General features: G+C 31.9%; 1 protein-coding gene across 7 annotated transcripts in view; it reads left to right on the top strand.

The window, feature by feature from the left end:
- LOC145977015 (uncharacterized) overlaps positions 1–18,836 on the top strand; it is a 157,401-nt gene that overhangs the window by 67,389 nt on the left and 71,176 nt on the right. For all 7 annotated transcript variants that reach the window (XM_083108632.1, XM_083108636.1, XM_083108633.1 and 4 more), the window contains exon 4: positions 18,113–18,387. In XM_083108632.1, coding sequence (XP_082964758.1) covers positions 18,113–18,387 — 275 coding nt within the window. The remainder of the gene's footprint in view (positions 1–18,112; positions 18,388–18,836) is intronic.

Here is an 18,836-nt window from a genome sequence, read left to right as displayed (position 1 = left end):
AAAGAAATCTCGTAATGAGACAAGTTGTTTTGTTTGTATTTTACGAAGATAAGCGCGAATCCGGATATATCACGATAGCTGCTGCATAATTCACGCATTGGCCTCGCTCCAACAAGCGCGTTGCATTTTTAAGTCTCGAAAGTCAGCCATAGTAATAAAGCAAAGAGTACGACGAGTATTAAAACGCTAAGTAGAATAAGAAATCCATTATTTGAACTTGAGTCTTAAAGGAATCTTTTTTAAAAAATCTTTCTAAATTTACTAAGACTTCGCACGAATTTATTATGTTGTAAAATTTATATATATTGCATATTTTATATTTAATATTTATATTGTATCTAATATTATTTTTTTCTCTCGTACTATTATAGGTGAAATAATAAAATTAACACAAAAAAGTTTTTTCACTTTGATCATAAGTAAGCAATTCAATAATGATATTACTTATGAGAGATTTTATATCTATCTGTGTATTTATATGTATGAAAAAATATTTATATTTATATAAAAAAGTAATACGTGTGAAGAAATGACAATTATATATTTGAGATAAAAATATAGTGCAAGGATTATACTTCATGGTAATTTTATTATTCGACTTGAAGAAAAGAGGATTAATAAGATATTATTTCGCAATATTTTTCTTGAATAGGTAATTTAATCTTTGAGAAAATCTAGATTGCATTTTTTAAAGGAAGCTAAGGATTTGTCTTCTCAACTTTCCATCAGACATTCAACGAGTTATTGGTATGGTTTTATGAGCAATAAAGGTCATGAGAATAAAAAGGAAGATTTATTCTTTTTAATTTTCTACGCAATATTTCGCGCGTGCCAATAAAAACAGCGTATTCAAGACGTCAGTAAAACCTATGCAAATTTCATATATTACATAAACATTAATATATATGTATATAATTAATAATTTTTAGAACAATACTGCTGCTATTGTAATATCTGATTGAATTAACTAGACAAAAATTAAATAACATCTTCTCACGAAATTGTGGATTTCTTTTAACATTTTGTTTGTATAGAAGCTTTATTATTCTCTATATTTAAATACCTTTATTTATTATCCTTTGGCAATTTAATTCTCTTATCGCGCGTTTGTTTTATATTTAAACTTACATCATCTAATTAATCACTTCATTATCAGCTTAATTATTTTCTATTTTGCGACTCCAGTTATGTCTAACTTCTCTGATTAGTTTTCCGAGCCTGAAGATAAAGAATTCAATCAAAATCTAATCTAGCTTACAGCGCACCATATTGATAGGCTAATGCACTCGCTAATTCGATAAAAGCTGTGACAATCAACAAGGGACTGTGGCAAGTGGAAATCAAGTCTATACTGTGGCAATCTATCTAACCGTCCATCGTTGCTGTGATATCGATCATGCTGATGGATAATGCTGTTGATATGCAATAGCTCAAACCTCAAGTGGATTGTATATGACTGACGAAAAGATCATATAACGATTATTCGAGAAAAAATATATTTTCTTTGTGTAAAAGGCCTGAAAAATTCTTCCGTATAATATTTTATAAGCTAATATTTAAATGCTACATTAAACGATGTAATTTTAAGTAGAAAATAAACGCGATAAAAATATCGAACTGCCAAGGAATAATAACAAAGGTACTTAGATATGCAAAGGAATAATAAACTTCTATAAACGAAGCTTGAAAAATAACTAAAATCCATAAATTAAATTTCATTTACGATCGATTTATGGTTATTGCCGGCAGATATGTATTTTCCCCATCGGGATTATTCTTATTTATATCGATCGCCATAAAAACTACAATTGCATCATAAAGTTTCTCTTTAAGAAACTTGAGAAAATCACGATATAATTCAAAAAAGAAAAACGAGTCTCCACGCAAAGAGAGAGAGAGGGAGGAATAAACTTTTACCTATTTTCAAACTTTTATATAATGGATACTTTTATATAATAGATAACTTTTACTGAAAACTTTTTCTGAAAATGCATGGTTTAAAGCTTATAGCACCTCGACAAATACTTGAAAAAGTTTTAGGGTGAAAGCGAAGTTCATGAAAAGATATCAATGTCATCTGATATTTCCGCACATAACTTTCTTTCATCTCGAAATATATATGAAAGATAAATTAAAAAGTAAAACAGTTAAAGAAAATTTAATTTTTTGGTAATTTTTAAATCTCTGTGTATAGTTTTCTTTTGCTCTTTCTAAAAATGAAAATGATGTTTTTCATAAAGAGAATAAATAATATTTAAACATCAGTAAACATACATTAAATGTATAAATGGAATGTACAAATGGAAGTATTTATTATCATTGCTCGCAAAAATAAATCGCAGAATTGGTTGGGTCGATTAACTGCGAATGTAATACTGCGGATCACAAAAAGCTTGTATGTTATGGAGATTTTCATAGAAGCATCTCTGAACAGAGATTGCCGCAATACGAGGCGAGCAAATATTTGTTTGCACTCACGGATGCTGCGAAGCAGCTGGAATTTTCAGGGCGCGAGTACATTTGCGGGGGCAACTTGGTTACCTATCTATCGGTCACGCGTGCGCGTGTCGTGCCATGTATGTGTCAGCGGCTTACAGACTTTCAACGTGCCCTGTTGACAGGATCAACCAGCAATGAAATCGGTACACCAGTCGTCTCTCCACTACTACAACCATTTCCAACCAGCAGAAAATATTTTTCATCCGTTGAGTTCGATCAGTTTTGCCGTGAATGAATATATGCGTGAATTAGTGTATGTAACATTTGAGTAAATATAATCCAACATTGATATTTACCGAATCATTTTTATAACAGTACAAATGATTTATTTCAATATGAAATGGATAGAAGCTGTATTTTTTACTTCATATCAAATATCATTATTAATCTCATTAAAATATGAATTTTTATATCTCTTTCATATCTTACAAAAATGTAATTTAAAAATATTGACTGCATGAAAATCTGAAATGTGATATTTTATTTTGATATACCCGCATCTATCTCTCTTGAATCATGAATATTCATGATTCAAGAGATTGGAAGATTATTTGAATAACAGAAAATAAACAAATTTTAAAAGGCAATGAAAAGGAATTATATATATTGATTTCATACTATTCATTCATAAGAATTAATGAATAATTAATTGAACCGTATGTCGAATTCAAATTGATTAAAAGCAAAATTTTCAGGTTGATACAAATTAATTTTACATTATGCAGAAGCTATTTATAAACATGAAGCATATAATCGGGTATATATAAAATCATCAATTCGTATTATTGTTACGATTAAATTGATTATTAAAGGAGCTGTTAAATTAATCACGGTTAATAAAGCTCTTCAATGCTTCTTAGAGGGAAATTCATTAATTTTTAGCAATTCTCCCTGTTTCCAATTTAATATTTTAATTATATTATAAATATATTTAAGGACACTAAAATTTGCGTATACATTTTATTATAAATTACGAGTTAACGAGAAAAAAAGAGAACTGAACAGAAAATATACTTTGGAGACAGTAATTTTTTTTTGTTATTGTTTTGTGATTGACCGACGCAGGTGCGTTTATAAAGAAGTAATGCACTTTCTAGGTACATAAGGAAAATAAAGTTTTGTAAAGTTTTAGCAGTCTCAAAAGCGCTAACATATAATATAACTGGAAATCCCTTTAGAAATTTGGTGGAAGTTTCTATCGCAAAATGTCTTGCAACCACTGTCAAGAAATTAAGAATACAGACGTATCAATTTTGAAGAAATTTTTAGTAAACATATTCTTTTAAGCACGGAAAAAATTTTATAAATTAAAAATTTCATTAAAAATGTAATGACAAATTATTTTTTATATCAAATATTAATTAAATAATAAAAAATTGACACAAGCTTAAAATTATACAATACCAATTCGCCCAATGATCGATACAAACGCGTCACTAAAATATTATTTTCTTTTTATCTTTATGTAAATTTAACTTTTGTAAAAAAAAATACTATGCTAAAGAATTTACAACAATGAACGTCGTGAAATGCAGAAACTTATCTCTCGAAAATTAAATTAAATTGAAAATATTGTGATATTATTTTATATGCAGGTTTTTTCTATAATGGCGAGCATTTTAAAGAAATTCAAGGGATGCATAATATATAAATTTCAAAGCTGTACTTATCCAATATGGTAACATTTATTGACCATTTTGTTCTTTCGTTTGTATGCATGGGACATCCTTGCTTTACAAGACGATTGCGTAAGATGCTGAAAAGATTCGCAAAAGCAGGTACTCTCAACATTCGCCGCTTGCATAGCAAAATTGCATTCAACTCCCCCGCAAAGAATGCTTTTACAATTCTTCGAAAAAGATACTTTCGAGGGAATACAATTTTTTTAAATTACACTCGCATACTTTCAAAATAAACTCATAATCTTGAGTAATAGTAACCTACATTTCTCATTGTTTCATATGTTCAAATTTGATAAAAAATGTATTTACATATTTAATGCATTACACATATTCAAATTTTCGAAATATATGTATGTATCATTATTTGATTTTTACCGAGCAAAAATTAATTTCTTTCTATCGCAAATTTCTGATGTTCGATTGCTGCATGCGCGCGTATCAAATGCCAGCGATACCAATCGAGATACATTTACGAGGAGTACCGCGGAATTTCGTAAATCGTTGACGAAAATATAATTGAGCGAGTTATCGGAAAGCACGCGAGTAACTGATGCCCAATATCGACGTTTAAGTGTTGGGGTGCTTAAATTAATAGTTTGTAAGTGCGAACGCACGTGATGAAAACCAATGGCACGTGCCAAACGCGATGCAATTCTATTGTAATCTCGTATCTCGTCTATCGCTCCATTTTATAAAGGGTTTTTTATACAGATATAGAAAATACATCACGTCGGGGCTTTTTTTTCATAGCAATAGCGTATAACATCTAACTCTTCTATCGTTGGAGAATTTTTTCTATTAACAATGTGACTGCGTGTTTCTATTTTATACAGTTTTTAGGCAATATCGTTGAAATAACAATCGAGAATTTTCGTACTCTTTCTCTAGATACACTGTGTATATAGAGGATATATATAAGTAAACTTTCACTATAGAACTGTCACATGAATTTAACAATGTTTTATACATGGGTATAACTTTATATCTTTTCTTAAATTCAGTCAGGAGTTCAAAAATTTGAGCACTGTAACACATTTATATGGAAAAAGAGAAGTCAGGAAAGGTTCAAAGTTTATTTCACTTGGATTCGGTACACGTAATGTATCGTTTCGATTATTCGAAACAAGCGCGCACGTGTTCGAAGGATCGATCCCATCTTCCGTTTACGAGAGTTACGAAGGATTCTTGCTGTCGTGTTTCGCTAAGACATTACGAAGTATAAATCCGAATGTTAATCCGGTAATAACATAATTAATTTCGAATAATCCACATTAATTATTGATAATGATATCATCATTTAATAAAATGGTATGTACTTGTTATATATTTCTCTTTCATTTTTTTCTTTCTTTTTTTGAAAATACTACATCTTGAAAAGAGTATTTATATGCAGCCTTTTATTTAAAACATTGTTAAATTCACGTAACGTTTCCACAGGAATATTAAAGTCTATTTATTTTTACCTATACGATATGTGATCCGAAAAGAAATATAAATATTTTTCACAGAGAGAGAAATAAAATGCCAATATATCATTAAAAATAAAATTTCTCTTTTACTTTGTAGAAATCGACTACATACATGTTAAAATTATTTTCGGCAAGCAAGTAAATAATTCAAATTTTTATATTTAACTTTTTTTAAATTTCTTTTTGCGACAAAATGATATTTTCTCTGGTATTTTTCCGATAATGTACGATAAATATTTAAATCATAAAAATATTTGCATAATGTATCATTTATATATACGAATATTTATTTATTAAATATTCATGTGGATCAATTTATTAAATTTCAAGTGGATCAATAAGAAAAATAATATTGAAATTAGCATTAGAATATCTTATTGAAACACATAAAATAAAAGCTTACTTCTACTTTACTTATACATACACATACATATATATAAACTTTTTTGTTATATGGATTTAAAGTTTCCAAAAAAATCAGTATTTATTTATAAAAAAAAATTAATTGATACCATTTCTCGAGAGTAGAATCGCAGAACTTCTTTTCTGCAAGTTTATCGATTACAATCAAGAAAAAGAATGAAACTTCACAAAAACGCTTGATTTTACTGTCCTGGTGATATCATTAAAACCAACGGTATTCCTTCGTTTTATAGAATATTTCCGAATGCATGTCTTGAAAAATCGTATTAAGAATACGAAAAATAAATGGAAACCTGGCTTCGCGTCACGCGCTAATGCGAATCCGAAATAAGAATCGCGATCGATGTTATGGTTTATTGTGACTGCATACATATTTCGAGAACCATGTGAAGTATCGACTTTAGAATTTTTTTCTATAAAATTCATTCGAATAAAATGCTTAAAATGCATCGAGCGACCGAAAATGTATTTCGCGATTATTGTAGTGTGCAATTCACAATCCTACATATTCCTTACAATTTTAAATATATAATAAAATGTTCATAGAGTGACCACAAATCCGCGCAAACATGTCTTAATAAAAATATTCTAATTTAAAATCGATTTTATTTTAAATATTTTTTAAGTAACATTATTTTCAAAATTATAAATAATTAAAAATAAATTATTTTTCCAAATTTGACTTTTTTTTATTAATTAAATTTTCAGAAAATGTATAATAAAATTTTATTCTTTATTATATTATACACATAATTAATGTATTTTTATTGATGAATTATATTCATGAGTTTCTTCAAATAAATTTTAATATTAAATACTGATGTTAAAAATATATTTAATATTTAATAATAAAAAATTTATAAAAAGTAAGATATTTTTTCTATATAAAATGAGAAATAAAATGAAATAGAAAATAAGAAAATAAATTTTATATTATTATTAATGTATATGTGTATAAATAAAAATAAATAAATATATATATATATATATTATTTTTTTATATTTTAAAATAATATTGTTAAAATATGTATATATTAAAATATATTAATTTATATTAATTTCGTGCTTTTTATAATTTCATATTGTATTTTAATTTTTCTGAAATTAAATGTAATGCTAATTATTGAAATATATTTAGAGTATTTAAAAAAAATCTTATAATATAAATAAAAATATATATTTTATATAAATTTTCTATAAAATAGGAATAAAATAAAAAATAAAAAGTTATGGAAAATAATATTAATTTTAAAGAAAAATAATTTTTAAATTTAATCAAGAAATCTCTCTTAATATGTGAATTATATGCGCGAATTTTTATGATCACCCTATATACATATATATATATATATATGAAAATCGCAGCAAAAATTCTCTATCAAAAATTCGTGAACATGCATTCGAGTCCAAGTTGAAAAGTCGCTCGGAAGTACGAAACATATTTCGCGACTGCGAATATTGAACCAGAGTCAGATCTATCTTCAGAGACGAATGTGAGCGAGATACACTTCTCGGCGCCTTCATTCGTCTTCAATAACGACGACGACGACGAAATACGAGGCGCATGTCAAGCGCGCTCGCTATAAAACGCAACAATAACACCGAGTTGTCACGAACGAAATAAATGCGCGATTACATTTGCGAGCATTTATATATATGTATATGTATATATGTAATAAATAACATTACTCACCGGTCACATCGATGAGTCGCGCCATTTTCTTCTCGTTCGCTCCAGATGCAGCGTGTTCCAGTGATTTCTCATACGTGCAGGTCCATCGAAGGGTCGATCTCGCAGATTATTTAACATAACACGATATCGCCCGTCACTTATTACGGCACTCCCGACGCGTATTACACTTGCGACGATGCTCACAGTGATTAAATAACGCGATGATCGCCCGCGTTCGTCGTTTCACACAGCATCCGCCATACTTCTTAAAGCGACGTGATATACTTGCAATTTGAACGCTTCAACTTCACGCGAGTCACCAGACGAAGTGACGTAGTAATGACGTATCAACGAGCTGCGCGAACGACGTAGGAAAAGGTAACCGATTATCAGATTATGTATCTTGATCGAGTCGAAAATTCATCTCCGATGCTTAATCAGTTCACTCGAGTCGAAAGGATTTCTTTCGTGCGTGAGATTCATTCTTGATGTGGTAGAAGACGCGAGAAACACGTGCGTCGCGCTCGACATTCCAAAGCGAAGTGAGACAAGGTGACGTCAAACAAGGTCACCGCGCGAATCAAAACACTAAAAGTACGCACCGCGAGAGCTTCGCTGTTTATAATATATAATCTTTGTTAACGTGTACAGAAATTTAACACTCAGTGAAAAAAAATGTTTGTAATGTTATGGATTTATTTATTCTTTGTTTATAATTTCAAAGTTAAACGTTATTGCTTATGATAAATTTAACCTTTCGAAAACACGGATCACTCGACGTTACAAACGCTTCGAATTTTTCGGATGAAAACGAAACAGAGATGTCTTTACTGTGATTGGTCAAATACTTCGAAGCATTTGTAGTGTACGGCTAATATTACATTTGTCGTACGACAAATTTTTTAAGCACATTGATTGGCTGCGGGATAGAAAGATTCAAAAGGGGTTTCTAAAGATTCAAAAAATTATTATCCCGCAGCCAATCAATGTGCTTAAAAAATTTGTCGTACGACAAATGTAATATCGGCCTACCACTTCACGAGCAATGACAATGTGACGGACGCGAGACCGCGAAGGATTACCGGGTAATTGCTATCGGATATTTCAATCAGTTCGAAAGTTCATTCCCGAAACTCGATCAATCGTCGCTCGATTCAGCGGAATTTCGTTTATGCGTTGCGCCTCCACGTGACGAAAGACGCAATTAATGTATACGCGCGTCGCGCCTGTGCTTGACACTTCGCACTAGTGTGAACGCCGCCGATAAACAAGGACCAGGGACGAGGTGATTGCGCGGAAAAAAAGCTGCGTCGCATGATACATACTTGTGCGTATTAAAATCTTCGCTATCATATATCGAAATCCAATATTCGATTAAAGACGAATATCTATATAATGTTGCAGATCTCTTAGCAGTATTTTAAATATCTGAATCAATCGATGAAATTATTCGCGGAGAGACGGAGCAATCAACTTGATTACGCATCGTATCTTATTACGACTACGCATTACGTTTTGATCATTGAAATACGACGTTGTGAATCTACATATATCAGTGAGTAATGAAATTTTCATACAAATGTACATTATTTCTAACATATACTACATCTACGTCTGCTAAATCAAAACATGCGACTCGAGTGATAGTTTCGATTTATGTCGAACGTACTTGCTCAATTATTCATTAATATATTCTCAGATATTTGGGAGGTGTATTTATTTATATTGCAATTTTTTTGTATTTTTTATCGAATAGTGATTCAATACAGTTCGAGTTTCATCCGTATCGCGCTTGAAATCTAACTTAACCTCTTAAAATCTAACCTTACTTAACCCTATCCTGACCGGAATTTAATCTCGTAAAAGGGGATTCGCGGGAAATGGAGCGACGTGAGGCGAGAGCTATGAAATCTGCGGGATATGACATTAATTATTTCTGTGCGAGTCGAATGCGCCGTCGAAAGCATCGGCCGCGATCAGTCACATTCAATCCGTCGTCGTTTGTGACGCGTATTTAATTAGCAGATTTTAATAGGGAAAGTCGTTTTGAAGGGAAGAAAAACGTCGCGAAGAGTGCCAGCTGTCATCGCGCAGATTATATCGATCGTGTTTTAATTTTCGCGAATAAATCGCGGGAACGAAAGCAGGAAATCACGACGCTAGGGAAATATTTTCGACTCATCTCGCGAAAGGGAAGATGTTTGTTTGAAGAGACTCCGCTGTTCGAACTTAATTTACATTAACTTATCCAAATTTCAATTCGCGACTAAAATTGCTCTCCGACTGAGTCTCCCTGAGCGAGAAATGAAGAACAAACAAAGAGGAATACGAACGGGATTGAGGTCCTGCACCCGTGGACTATAACACCCATATCCTTTGTAATTTAACTTTGCGCTACGATCAGTTAACTGTTATCATTAAGAGAAGTTACAACGGAGTTAGCTGTTACGAATGGAGATAAGAAATATTATCGCTCGGTAAACTCACACAGACTCTCGCATTAATTTACCAAATTTACTAGCTTAAAAATTGCGGAAACAGATGTTCTTTTTTCGACAAACAGCGTAATGGCGGTATTTGCCACGGACAAAATTTATTTCGCGGCATTACTTTAATTGCACCAGCGACAATAAATTCCATAACAAAAATGTCCCTCTGGTTAGAATAAATACAAATGCGAGAATGCGAATTAATAAATATATAACAAAATATAATAATATCGTATTATATTGCATTATATATTATATTTTTATATTATATCAAAATCAACTTGGTTTATAGATAATATCATTTATCGAATTTAATGTCATTTATGATATTCACCGAAAATAAAAGATGAATAATCGCAAATTTTATTATAACGATACTTTCGTTAAATATCATAAATCCATTAAAAATTGATAGAGATATTTCAATGAGCTGTTATTCATCAATTAATTTAATTGTAAAGTTCTGTATCTGGATAAAACTTTCAAAAATAGAGTAGACATTTAAAAATAATTTTGTGTATTTTGATCTTTTTCGCTGACATTTTTAATGTGTTAATAAGCGAGAATTTTATAGAATATTAAACGCAAATTATTAGACGCGAACTTGGAGAGATGTGTCAATTTCATAAAAATTTAAAACTGGGTACAAACTTGGACGTCCAATGCGAAAATAGATGTGTCAGGTATTATTTAAATATGTCTACTGAACACAGGCTGTCAATAATTACAATCGTATTTTTAGTTCTTATTTGCTGATATGTCGCGCATGCTAATATCGGTATTGCAATTCCTGCGCAAGATACAAATAGCTGTTTCCTCGCATATGCACGTATTGATTCGTAGATATATATATAGTGCCAAAAGGGTATAAAGTATATAAATAAGAATACAAACAGATTTATTTGCTGAACGATAAGCAGTTTCGCAAATCTTTCTCACAATTGCGGGGAAAAATAATTGCTTTTAAGCAACGCGACATGCTGCGACTATTCTATCTAAATGCTAAAAAAGTCATTAAAATGCTGCACCCATTGCAGTTCAATTATGAGCAATTACGACGAAATGGCATTTAGTAATTTCGTACAATATGGAATTAACTTGTTTTCGATTGACTTAAGTGCAGTTCAAGCTCCGAATGTATAAACGTAGCGTTTCTATTTGAATTTCTAACGTGAAGTGTCTAAAAAGCATCTGGCTGCTGACTACGATAGCGCGCAATTTTCATGAATCTCCATGTCTGCATATTAAACTAATTAAAACATAAGCGAGATCTCATGTAACACGACTCCATTATTATCAAAATTTGCGTAAGAGAATTCGATAGCACTGATAATAAGAGTTTAAATTACGAGGTATGCTATTATCATGCTTAAAAGATAGTTGTTGAAAGAAATTTTAAACCATGCAAATTGTAAATAAATTTTATTTATAAATAAATAAACATATGAAAATTATTTGAAATTTTATATCTTTTAAATTTCATGTAAGTATTTAATGCATATGTAAATATGATGTAATTACTAAAAAAACCTAGAGAACACCAAAATATTATTTTTTTAAAAACACGAAAAATATTTCAATTAGTTGTCAAAAAAATCTCAGCGCAACTTGTCAAAGCAAAACAATTCAATAACAAATGTTTTTGATTTTTATTTCATTTTAGCATTTTTATGCAACATGAAATTTCGCTGGCAAAATAAATCTTTTAAGGAAAGATCTGCTATATATATGATATTTAATTATCAATTATATTTACACATAGTTCGTCTTTATTATCCACGTTAATTCGAACTTTCTTTATGAAATTTTTGTGTTACTTTTCGAACATTGCTATTCGTATTTTTATTTTTAATTACATGCCATCGCATTATTTGCTAAAATAAAAGATGCTTTAATTTAATATTTGTAAAATATCTTCAAAATATGTGTGTGTGTGTGTGTGTGCAATGTTTATTGCTACATATTGAACCTTGTCTCAATTTGTCTGATTGATTTGATCGAAAATTTGATGTAAAATTTAAAAAAAAATAGTATTACATTTAAAAAGTATTTGTAACGCGTTGCTTTTATAGCCTAATTATTTTTTTATAATCTTTTTATAAAATTTTCATACACTGCAATACAATTATATCACTGAATCTTCCGTAGCTGATATTTATCATTTACTATACTACTTACTTGCGTCTGGTTATGCGCTGACGTCTACTACTATTTCAGTGTACAAACTTTATTACAAACAATTAACAAGATAGCTCTTCTACGAATTTCAACCACGAGAGGAAGATTAGTTGTATCAATTTTGAATAGAACTCTGTAATGTTCAGTAAATGTTCAATCAATGATTAAATGCTTGATAATAATGCTACTTTACAAACAAACCACACAATGGTGATATACAATGTATGAGATGTAAGAGATGTATGAGATGTACAATTTACCTTTAATCAATTCAATTTTAAAACTATCAAGATTAGTAAAAAAAAAACACAAAAAATATTAATATTAATATATGCAGTTTTTCTTCTTTTTTTTTTAAGAAAGAAAAGAACTTCAATGTTTTTACATTCTGATTGCGTTGCGCGACTTTATTTAGCAGATGAAAAGTATTCACTCGGAAATGATTCGCTATTCTGTCCATTTTTTCGCGTGCACGTCCATTCACCCCGCGTTTTGCACGCTCGATAACGCGTAAAACTGATGTGCCTGGCACTCTTGCCGCTAAAATGTACGCTATTCGACGAATATGTACTTGTATATACTGCTAACGGTAGGTAGGCACTCTAAACAGAGAAACGATGCAAACGTGCCGCTCTCTCTCCAATTGACTCGTTGCACATGAATTCATCTTCATACATCCATGTATCGAATATCGAAGTTTTACGCGTGGCCTCAGCATTTCTTTCTCCCCGAATATTTCTACACGTTCAATCGCATGAATTTCAAGCAGTAGACCTTTTTCAGAAAAAGGACAATTCTAAAAGCTTACCTAATTTTCTATATATTGGCAATCTGAAATTGCGCATATTGCGATATAGTTGTTGTTTTACCTGTCCTGCTCCTTTTTTTCGAGTTCCATTTGTACTTGTCACGCAGTGTCAAAAACATGCAGAGATGAAATTTCTGCCACGTTCTTCGTTCCATCGAAAACGGACATCCGTTTTAATTTCACCTCGAAAGCCTTTGGCTCTTTCTTTTTTATTTATTTCCTCAATTTCTCGCACAGAGGGGACAGAAGTATAAAAGTTGTTTGCTAGATTCGACATCGACGTACGTGATTTTTAGAAAAAACGACAAATAATACACGAATTATAGAACGTATTGTATTTTTCAAAATTATATTTTTCAATCAGAACAATGGTTTTCTTCGAACATCTTAATATACTTATGCAGTCTTCATCCATAATGCAAACGATAAGATCGTCAATGGTTGTCTAAGGAAAATGATTTGTCATTATTGGCCATTAGAAGCGCATTATTCGGAAGTGAATATGCATCGTCTTCGAATTTGCACGTATTCTGTGCCGCAGTATATAATTTCGTGACAATTTCTCGTTTTCCTCTAGAACGAGCATGATGATCGATACAATCTCTATGACGATATGCTTCAGTGATCGCGCTGTATACGAAATTGTCTCAACGACAATGTGTAGTATTAAACCTTATCCGCTTCATAGGTTGACATTTTGTTCCAGGTCATCGGTTTGATTCATGCTTAATGATAATACATATTTTTGAAGAGACAGCATTTTCGAGAACCATTATATCGACAAATTTCTTTATAATTAAACATGATTATACACAATACGCTGAATGACAAAATAATTAAACGATGACAACGGAAATTATCTATTTATCTCTCTCTTTCAATATTCCATAATCAATATAATACATATCATTATATATTATATTATATATAATTATACACTTGCGCTCATATTAAAATTCCATTTGGTTTATATCATTACTATTCTTGTCGGACAGTTAATTTCGTTACCTCGTTCCTCGTCGACGCTGTGCTTTCTCAATTTTCTCATCGCGAGGATTTCCGTTTAGCCATTTGGTCGCGCGGCGTCATCATTAAACTTACTTCTCTTCTGCAGGCACAGCCGACGAGGAACTGTCGCTGGGAGACGGATATTGAAATCGCCATATTTTCGTTCGAAAAAGTTCGAATGCGAATATATCTTTCGCGCGGAGAAAAGTTATCCGTCCGTAAGAGTTTCAGAAATGATACGGTGCCGCATAAAAACTTGGAATTTTCGGATCGCTGTTGGTAATATCCTGTGAAAGACTTCGCGCGTGTTAAGACTCATTCATATCCGAATACGTGTACATGTATATGCGTGTATATGTATATATATAATAGGACGACGGAGCTTTATATACGCCAGAATGTGTTTGCCTTTTTCTTTTTACACGAGGGACGCCAATAACGCACGCAGGCCATAAAACATTTTTACTGCACCAATGAAATCCGTATTCAAAGTAAAAATTTTCGGTTTGTTTTATAACGCACAATTTTTCGATCTCGCAATAAATCACGATTAAATATAACGTCTCTCGATACGAGACTCCTTCCGTTTTCTGGAATATCAAATGACACAGTCGCGATATCGCCAAGAAATTCATAAAAGATTTCTCTTGCTTGAAAAGTCGGAAAAAAGAACTGAAAGGGCTCGCGCACATAACGGTCATAAATTACGGTTTATGAGTTACATTCCCCTTTTGTTTTTGATTAACGTTTTAAAATGCACCACGCGCGCATCGCTGCGCAAATTGCCGTCAGAAAGGATCACCTAACCGGGAAATATGCCAAACAGGCCAAGTCGATAAAATTGGACATAAAGAACGTGCCCAGCGCGAAGAACGTAAATTCGATTTGGAGAGTCGTATTCCCATTGTCGACACGGCCGTATCGCACTGTCGTGTATGCCATGTGGTACGTTTACCCGAACACAATATTTACGTGTCGCTGGTCTTTGAGAGAACAGTACAATAGTCCAAAGGATTGACCACACGACGTGCCCGCAACGCGAATAAACCCACTCGCGCCTCCAACCAGAATTAATTTGTCCTTTGCCATAATGCACGCTAGATGTGCCGCGCATAATTCACCGGATCTTTCGGCTCGATTGATTTAAAATCACTTTAGTCACTGTAAATGAGATCCGGTTTTAGATGTCTCAATGTTATTCTTGTATGCATTAAATTTCATAACAGATTTTTTTTCAATGGATTATATATCATCATGAAAAACTTGAAGGGGGAGTCAATAGTTTACTTGATTTCTTAATAAAGTTGAAGTCGGCTTTTCTTTCGTGGCTATGTCGAAAGTGATCGATATTTATCACAACTTTCCAATGTTTTATACTACATGTCTTTATACTAAGTACTTGGAAAGAAACTTGTCTCCTCTTTTACTTCAAAACTTATCTTATTAAGTCTCTTGGGCGTTAGAAAGCAATTACTTTTGCCCACTGTATTTTCTCTAAGACGCGACATTTTAACGAGACACTCTTAACTTTAATTGGAATCGTCTGTTACTCATATTTACCCTTATCCTTATAATATATATATTGCTGGAAAATTGTTTCGATAAACAATCATAATATCGTTAAAGAAAAATAGCGCAAAAAAAATATACATTGTATCATTCGTGATGTTCGACGATGCGTTTTAAGTTCAGTTGGACAAATAAAAGTAAATTAATTAGCTAATCTATTATAGCAATATTTGATTTCTCAGCATAAATAGTAGTAATTACACCTTAATTAGAGCTGAGCAAATTTTCCGCTTTTTCCGGGCATTCAAAAGGCATTATTGGATGTAAATTCGTGAATTTGCTCGCTGACGGCTCGTATTCGACGAAATCTCTCGCTGTTTGTTTTAGTGTCATTTTACATCGCATTAACGAGAAAATAACAGAAGATAATAAAGAGAATGCCGGCACAGATTTTCTTGCGAACCTTTTTTCTTCGCCACGTCTTAATGGAAGACGGACGCGCGCGCAAGATTATTTGCGAAACAAACTCAAAGAGCAGGAATCTCATTATGGCGTTTCTGAAATAATAGTGGACTAACAGTTTCGTTACTTTTGTACAACGCGTCATGTATTTTTCATTCGCGTGCCCTTAATTATTTATTTAATTATTCTTCTCATCTTTCTCATTATTTTCTTTCGCTTGAGGCAAAGTCTCTTTGCCATTGTCTGTTTATAAATCTCCCTCCTAATCTCAATTCGTAATGCCATTATTTAAAATTAGAATTAAAATTAAAATTAGAACCATTATTTAAAATTAAATTAGATAATATTAAATTAGAATTAAATGCCATTATTTAAAATTAGAATTAAAATTAAAATAAAAACGGAGAAAATCTTATATTTCTCATATTGATCGATGAAATTAATTCCTTCGTATTCATAGCGAATAGATATCACTAATTCGTCTAATTCTAACATTCTCCATATGATAATAGATATTATATAATTGTGCAAATGCACATTTATAAAGATCGATCTCGAGCCTCAACATTTTTGTAAAATTTTTTTACTTTATTTTATCTCTAGAAAAACACGCTATTAAAGTATGTAAAGAGATTATGAGATACCTTGTATATATAATAAACTCATATATATTTTTTTCTGGCTTTATACATACGTAGTAGAACGAACTAAACGCGCGCTTAATGTTCTAATTTGTGAAAAAAGAAAATTGTCTGCGGATGCGCGATAACTTTTCTCTCCAGGAACTTATTCCTAGTTAAACGGATTCGCAAGATGACAGGAGTGAAACGCGAGTTTGCTCTGCTTGGATTTTGTGCCCCTTATCATGTCACGCTTCGTTACTATCTAGCAAAAGTGGATGAGCCGTAATCTCGTGCTGCAAGAAAGCGAGATTCGCCCCGTTGTAGTGTCTTTGGCATTGCAGGTGTCATAGTACAAAGATAATACCAAGGTGCCCGATCTCCTGGCGAAACTTGCTTATTTATCCTCTCATTTCCGACGACAATCAGTGCTGAATTCAAGCACCGAATCGGAGTATTATTATTGTTATTGTTTGCATAATATTTTTTATACATTATGCATTATGCAAAATAATATGAGGACGATAAGAGGAAAAAGAAATGCATTACGAGAGTTAAGAATAAGGTTTTCAACAATTTTTTTTTTTTTATAAAAACTGAAATCTTCATAGAATTCTATTATAATATTTTTACTGAAATCCAGACTCTAAAGAATCTCGAGTCTTTGAAAAGAAGCTTTTTATTTCTTATATTTTGCACACCAGTCTCGCTTTTCTTTTCATGAATATCATACGTTATCTGCACCTCATTAGACAGGAAATTCTACCCGACCGTGGCGGAATCTTTTTCGCATTATAAATGTCATCATATCCACAGGTGGTACCGACACATGAATGTTCATATTATTTTTCCGAGCAGAGAAATAACACTTTAAATACTGTAAATATACTCGTACATTATTACAGATATAAGAGTATTATGTATTTTCATATCTCTAATTATTTATGGAGTAATTATATAGTATCATTATTATATAGAATATCCTGCAATAAGCAAAGATATTTTTACATAACGAATTTTTAAAAGTTTCTGAAAAAATTAATTATATTTGCATTATGAAGAAATTAATCTCATTAACAAAACATTTAAAAATCTATATTTTCATGTATGATTCTAATCCAATGCCGATGGATGAGTGTAAATCGCAAATATTACATGAAATTATGCATATTTATAAAAAGAATAAGTCACACTGGAAAGTCATACTAGTAAATCTTCATAGCTAAATCTTCATAGATTGAGTTTAAAAAGGAAATTGTCATTTATACACAATTTCTTACATTAATATTACAGGCGTCATCAGTGGCGGTGTGAGACATCGTCTGAGCGTCGGCTCCGCGTCCGCTCTGAGCTGCGGGGGCGAAAAGTACCGGGACGTCAGGAGCGGAAGGACCGGCGAAGGCCAAGCCGGGGGTTGCGGCAGGGAGAAGGAGGATGACACCAAGAGCGCGGAGAACTTGTCCAGGGGAGTTTTACCCTCAAGGCAGAGCCTCTTGGACCTCGTCAGCGGTAAATTCATGGGCCGACACACACCCACCCACCACTACTACCACCAGCAGCAGCAGCAGGTTGGTTACCGCCCGCGATCTCACGTGGGTAAAATATTCCTTTTACTACCACACTCGTCGGAAGAAAATGTCCTGGCGAGGACATTTTGCGCGCGCGCATTGGGCGCTCGATATTGGTCCACGAATATCTTTCTCCGCGAATCTGATTTTTAGCGAATAATTTTGCAATTCCATCTACGTTGAGAGAATTGGAGGATTTGACTGGAAAAGATCGCGGAAAGAATATATTTCTTCCACTACACTACTTCTCGCTTTCCATATTTCAACTTTTTTTTGTTACAAAAAGTACAGACTTTTTAATATGTTCTTAAATAGTCATTATTACACATATTTTTTCTTCTTGAATAAATCTTTTAAATAAAAAATTTTAAGAAAGCATTAAAAAATTGTTACTGAGAAATTTAATTTTAAAATCTAATAAGTAAATTCTATATAAATACTAAATATTT

This window comes from Camponotus vicinus, unplaced genomic scaffold, assembly GCF_025532165.1.
Source record: "Camponotus vicinus isolate PSW18456_S1 unplaced genomic scaffold, iyCamVici1.0 SCAF_9, whole genome shotgun sequence".
NCBI classification, from domain to species: Eukaryota; Metazoa; Arthropoda; class Insecta; order Hymenoptera; family Formicidae; genus Camponotus; species Camponotus vicinus.
This window is presented reverse-complemented; position numbering and strand designations above follow the sequence as displayed.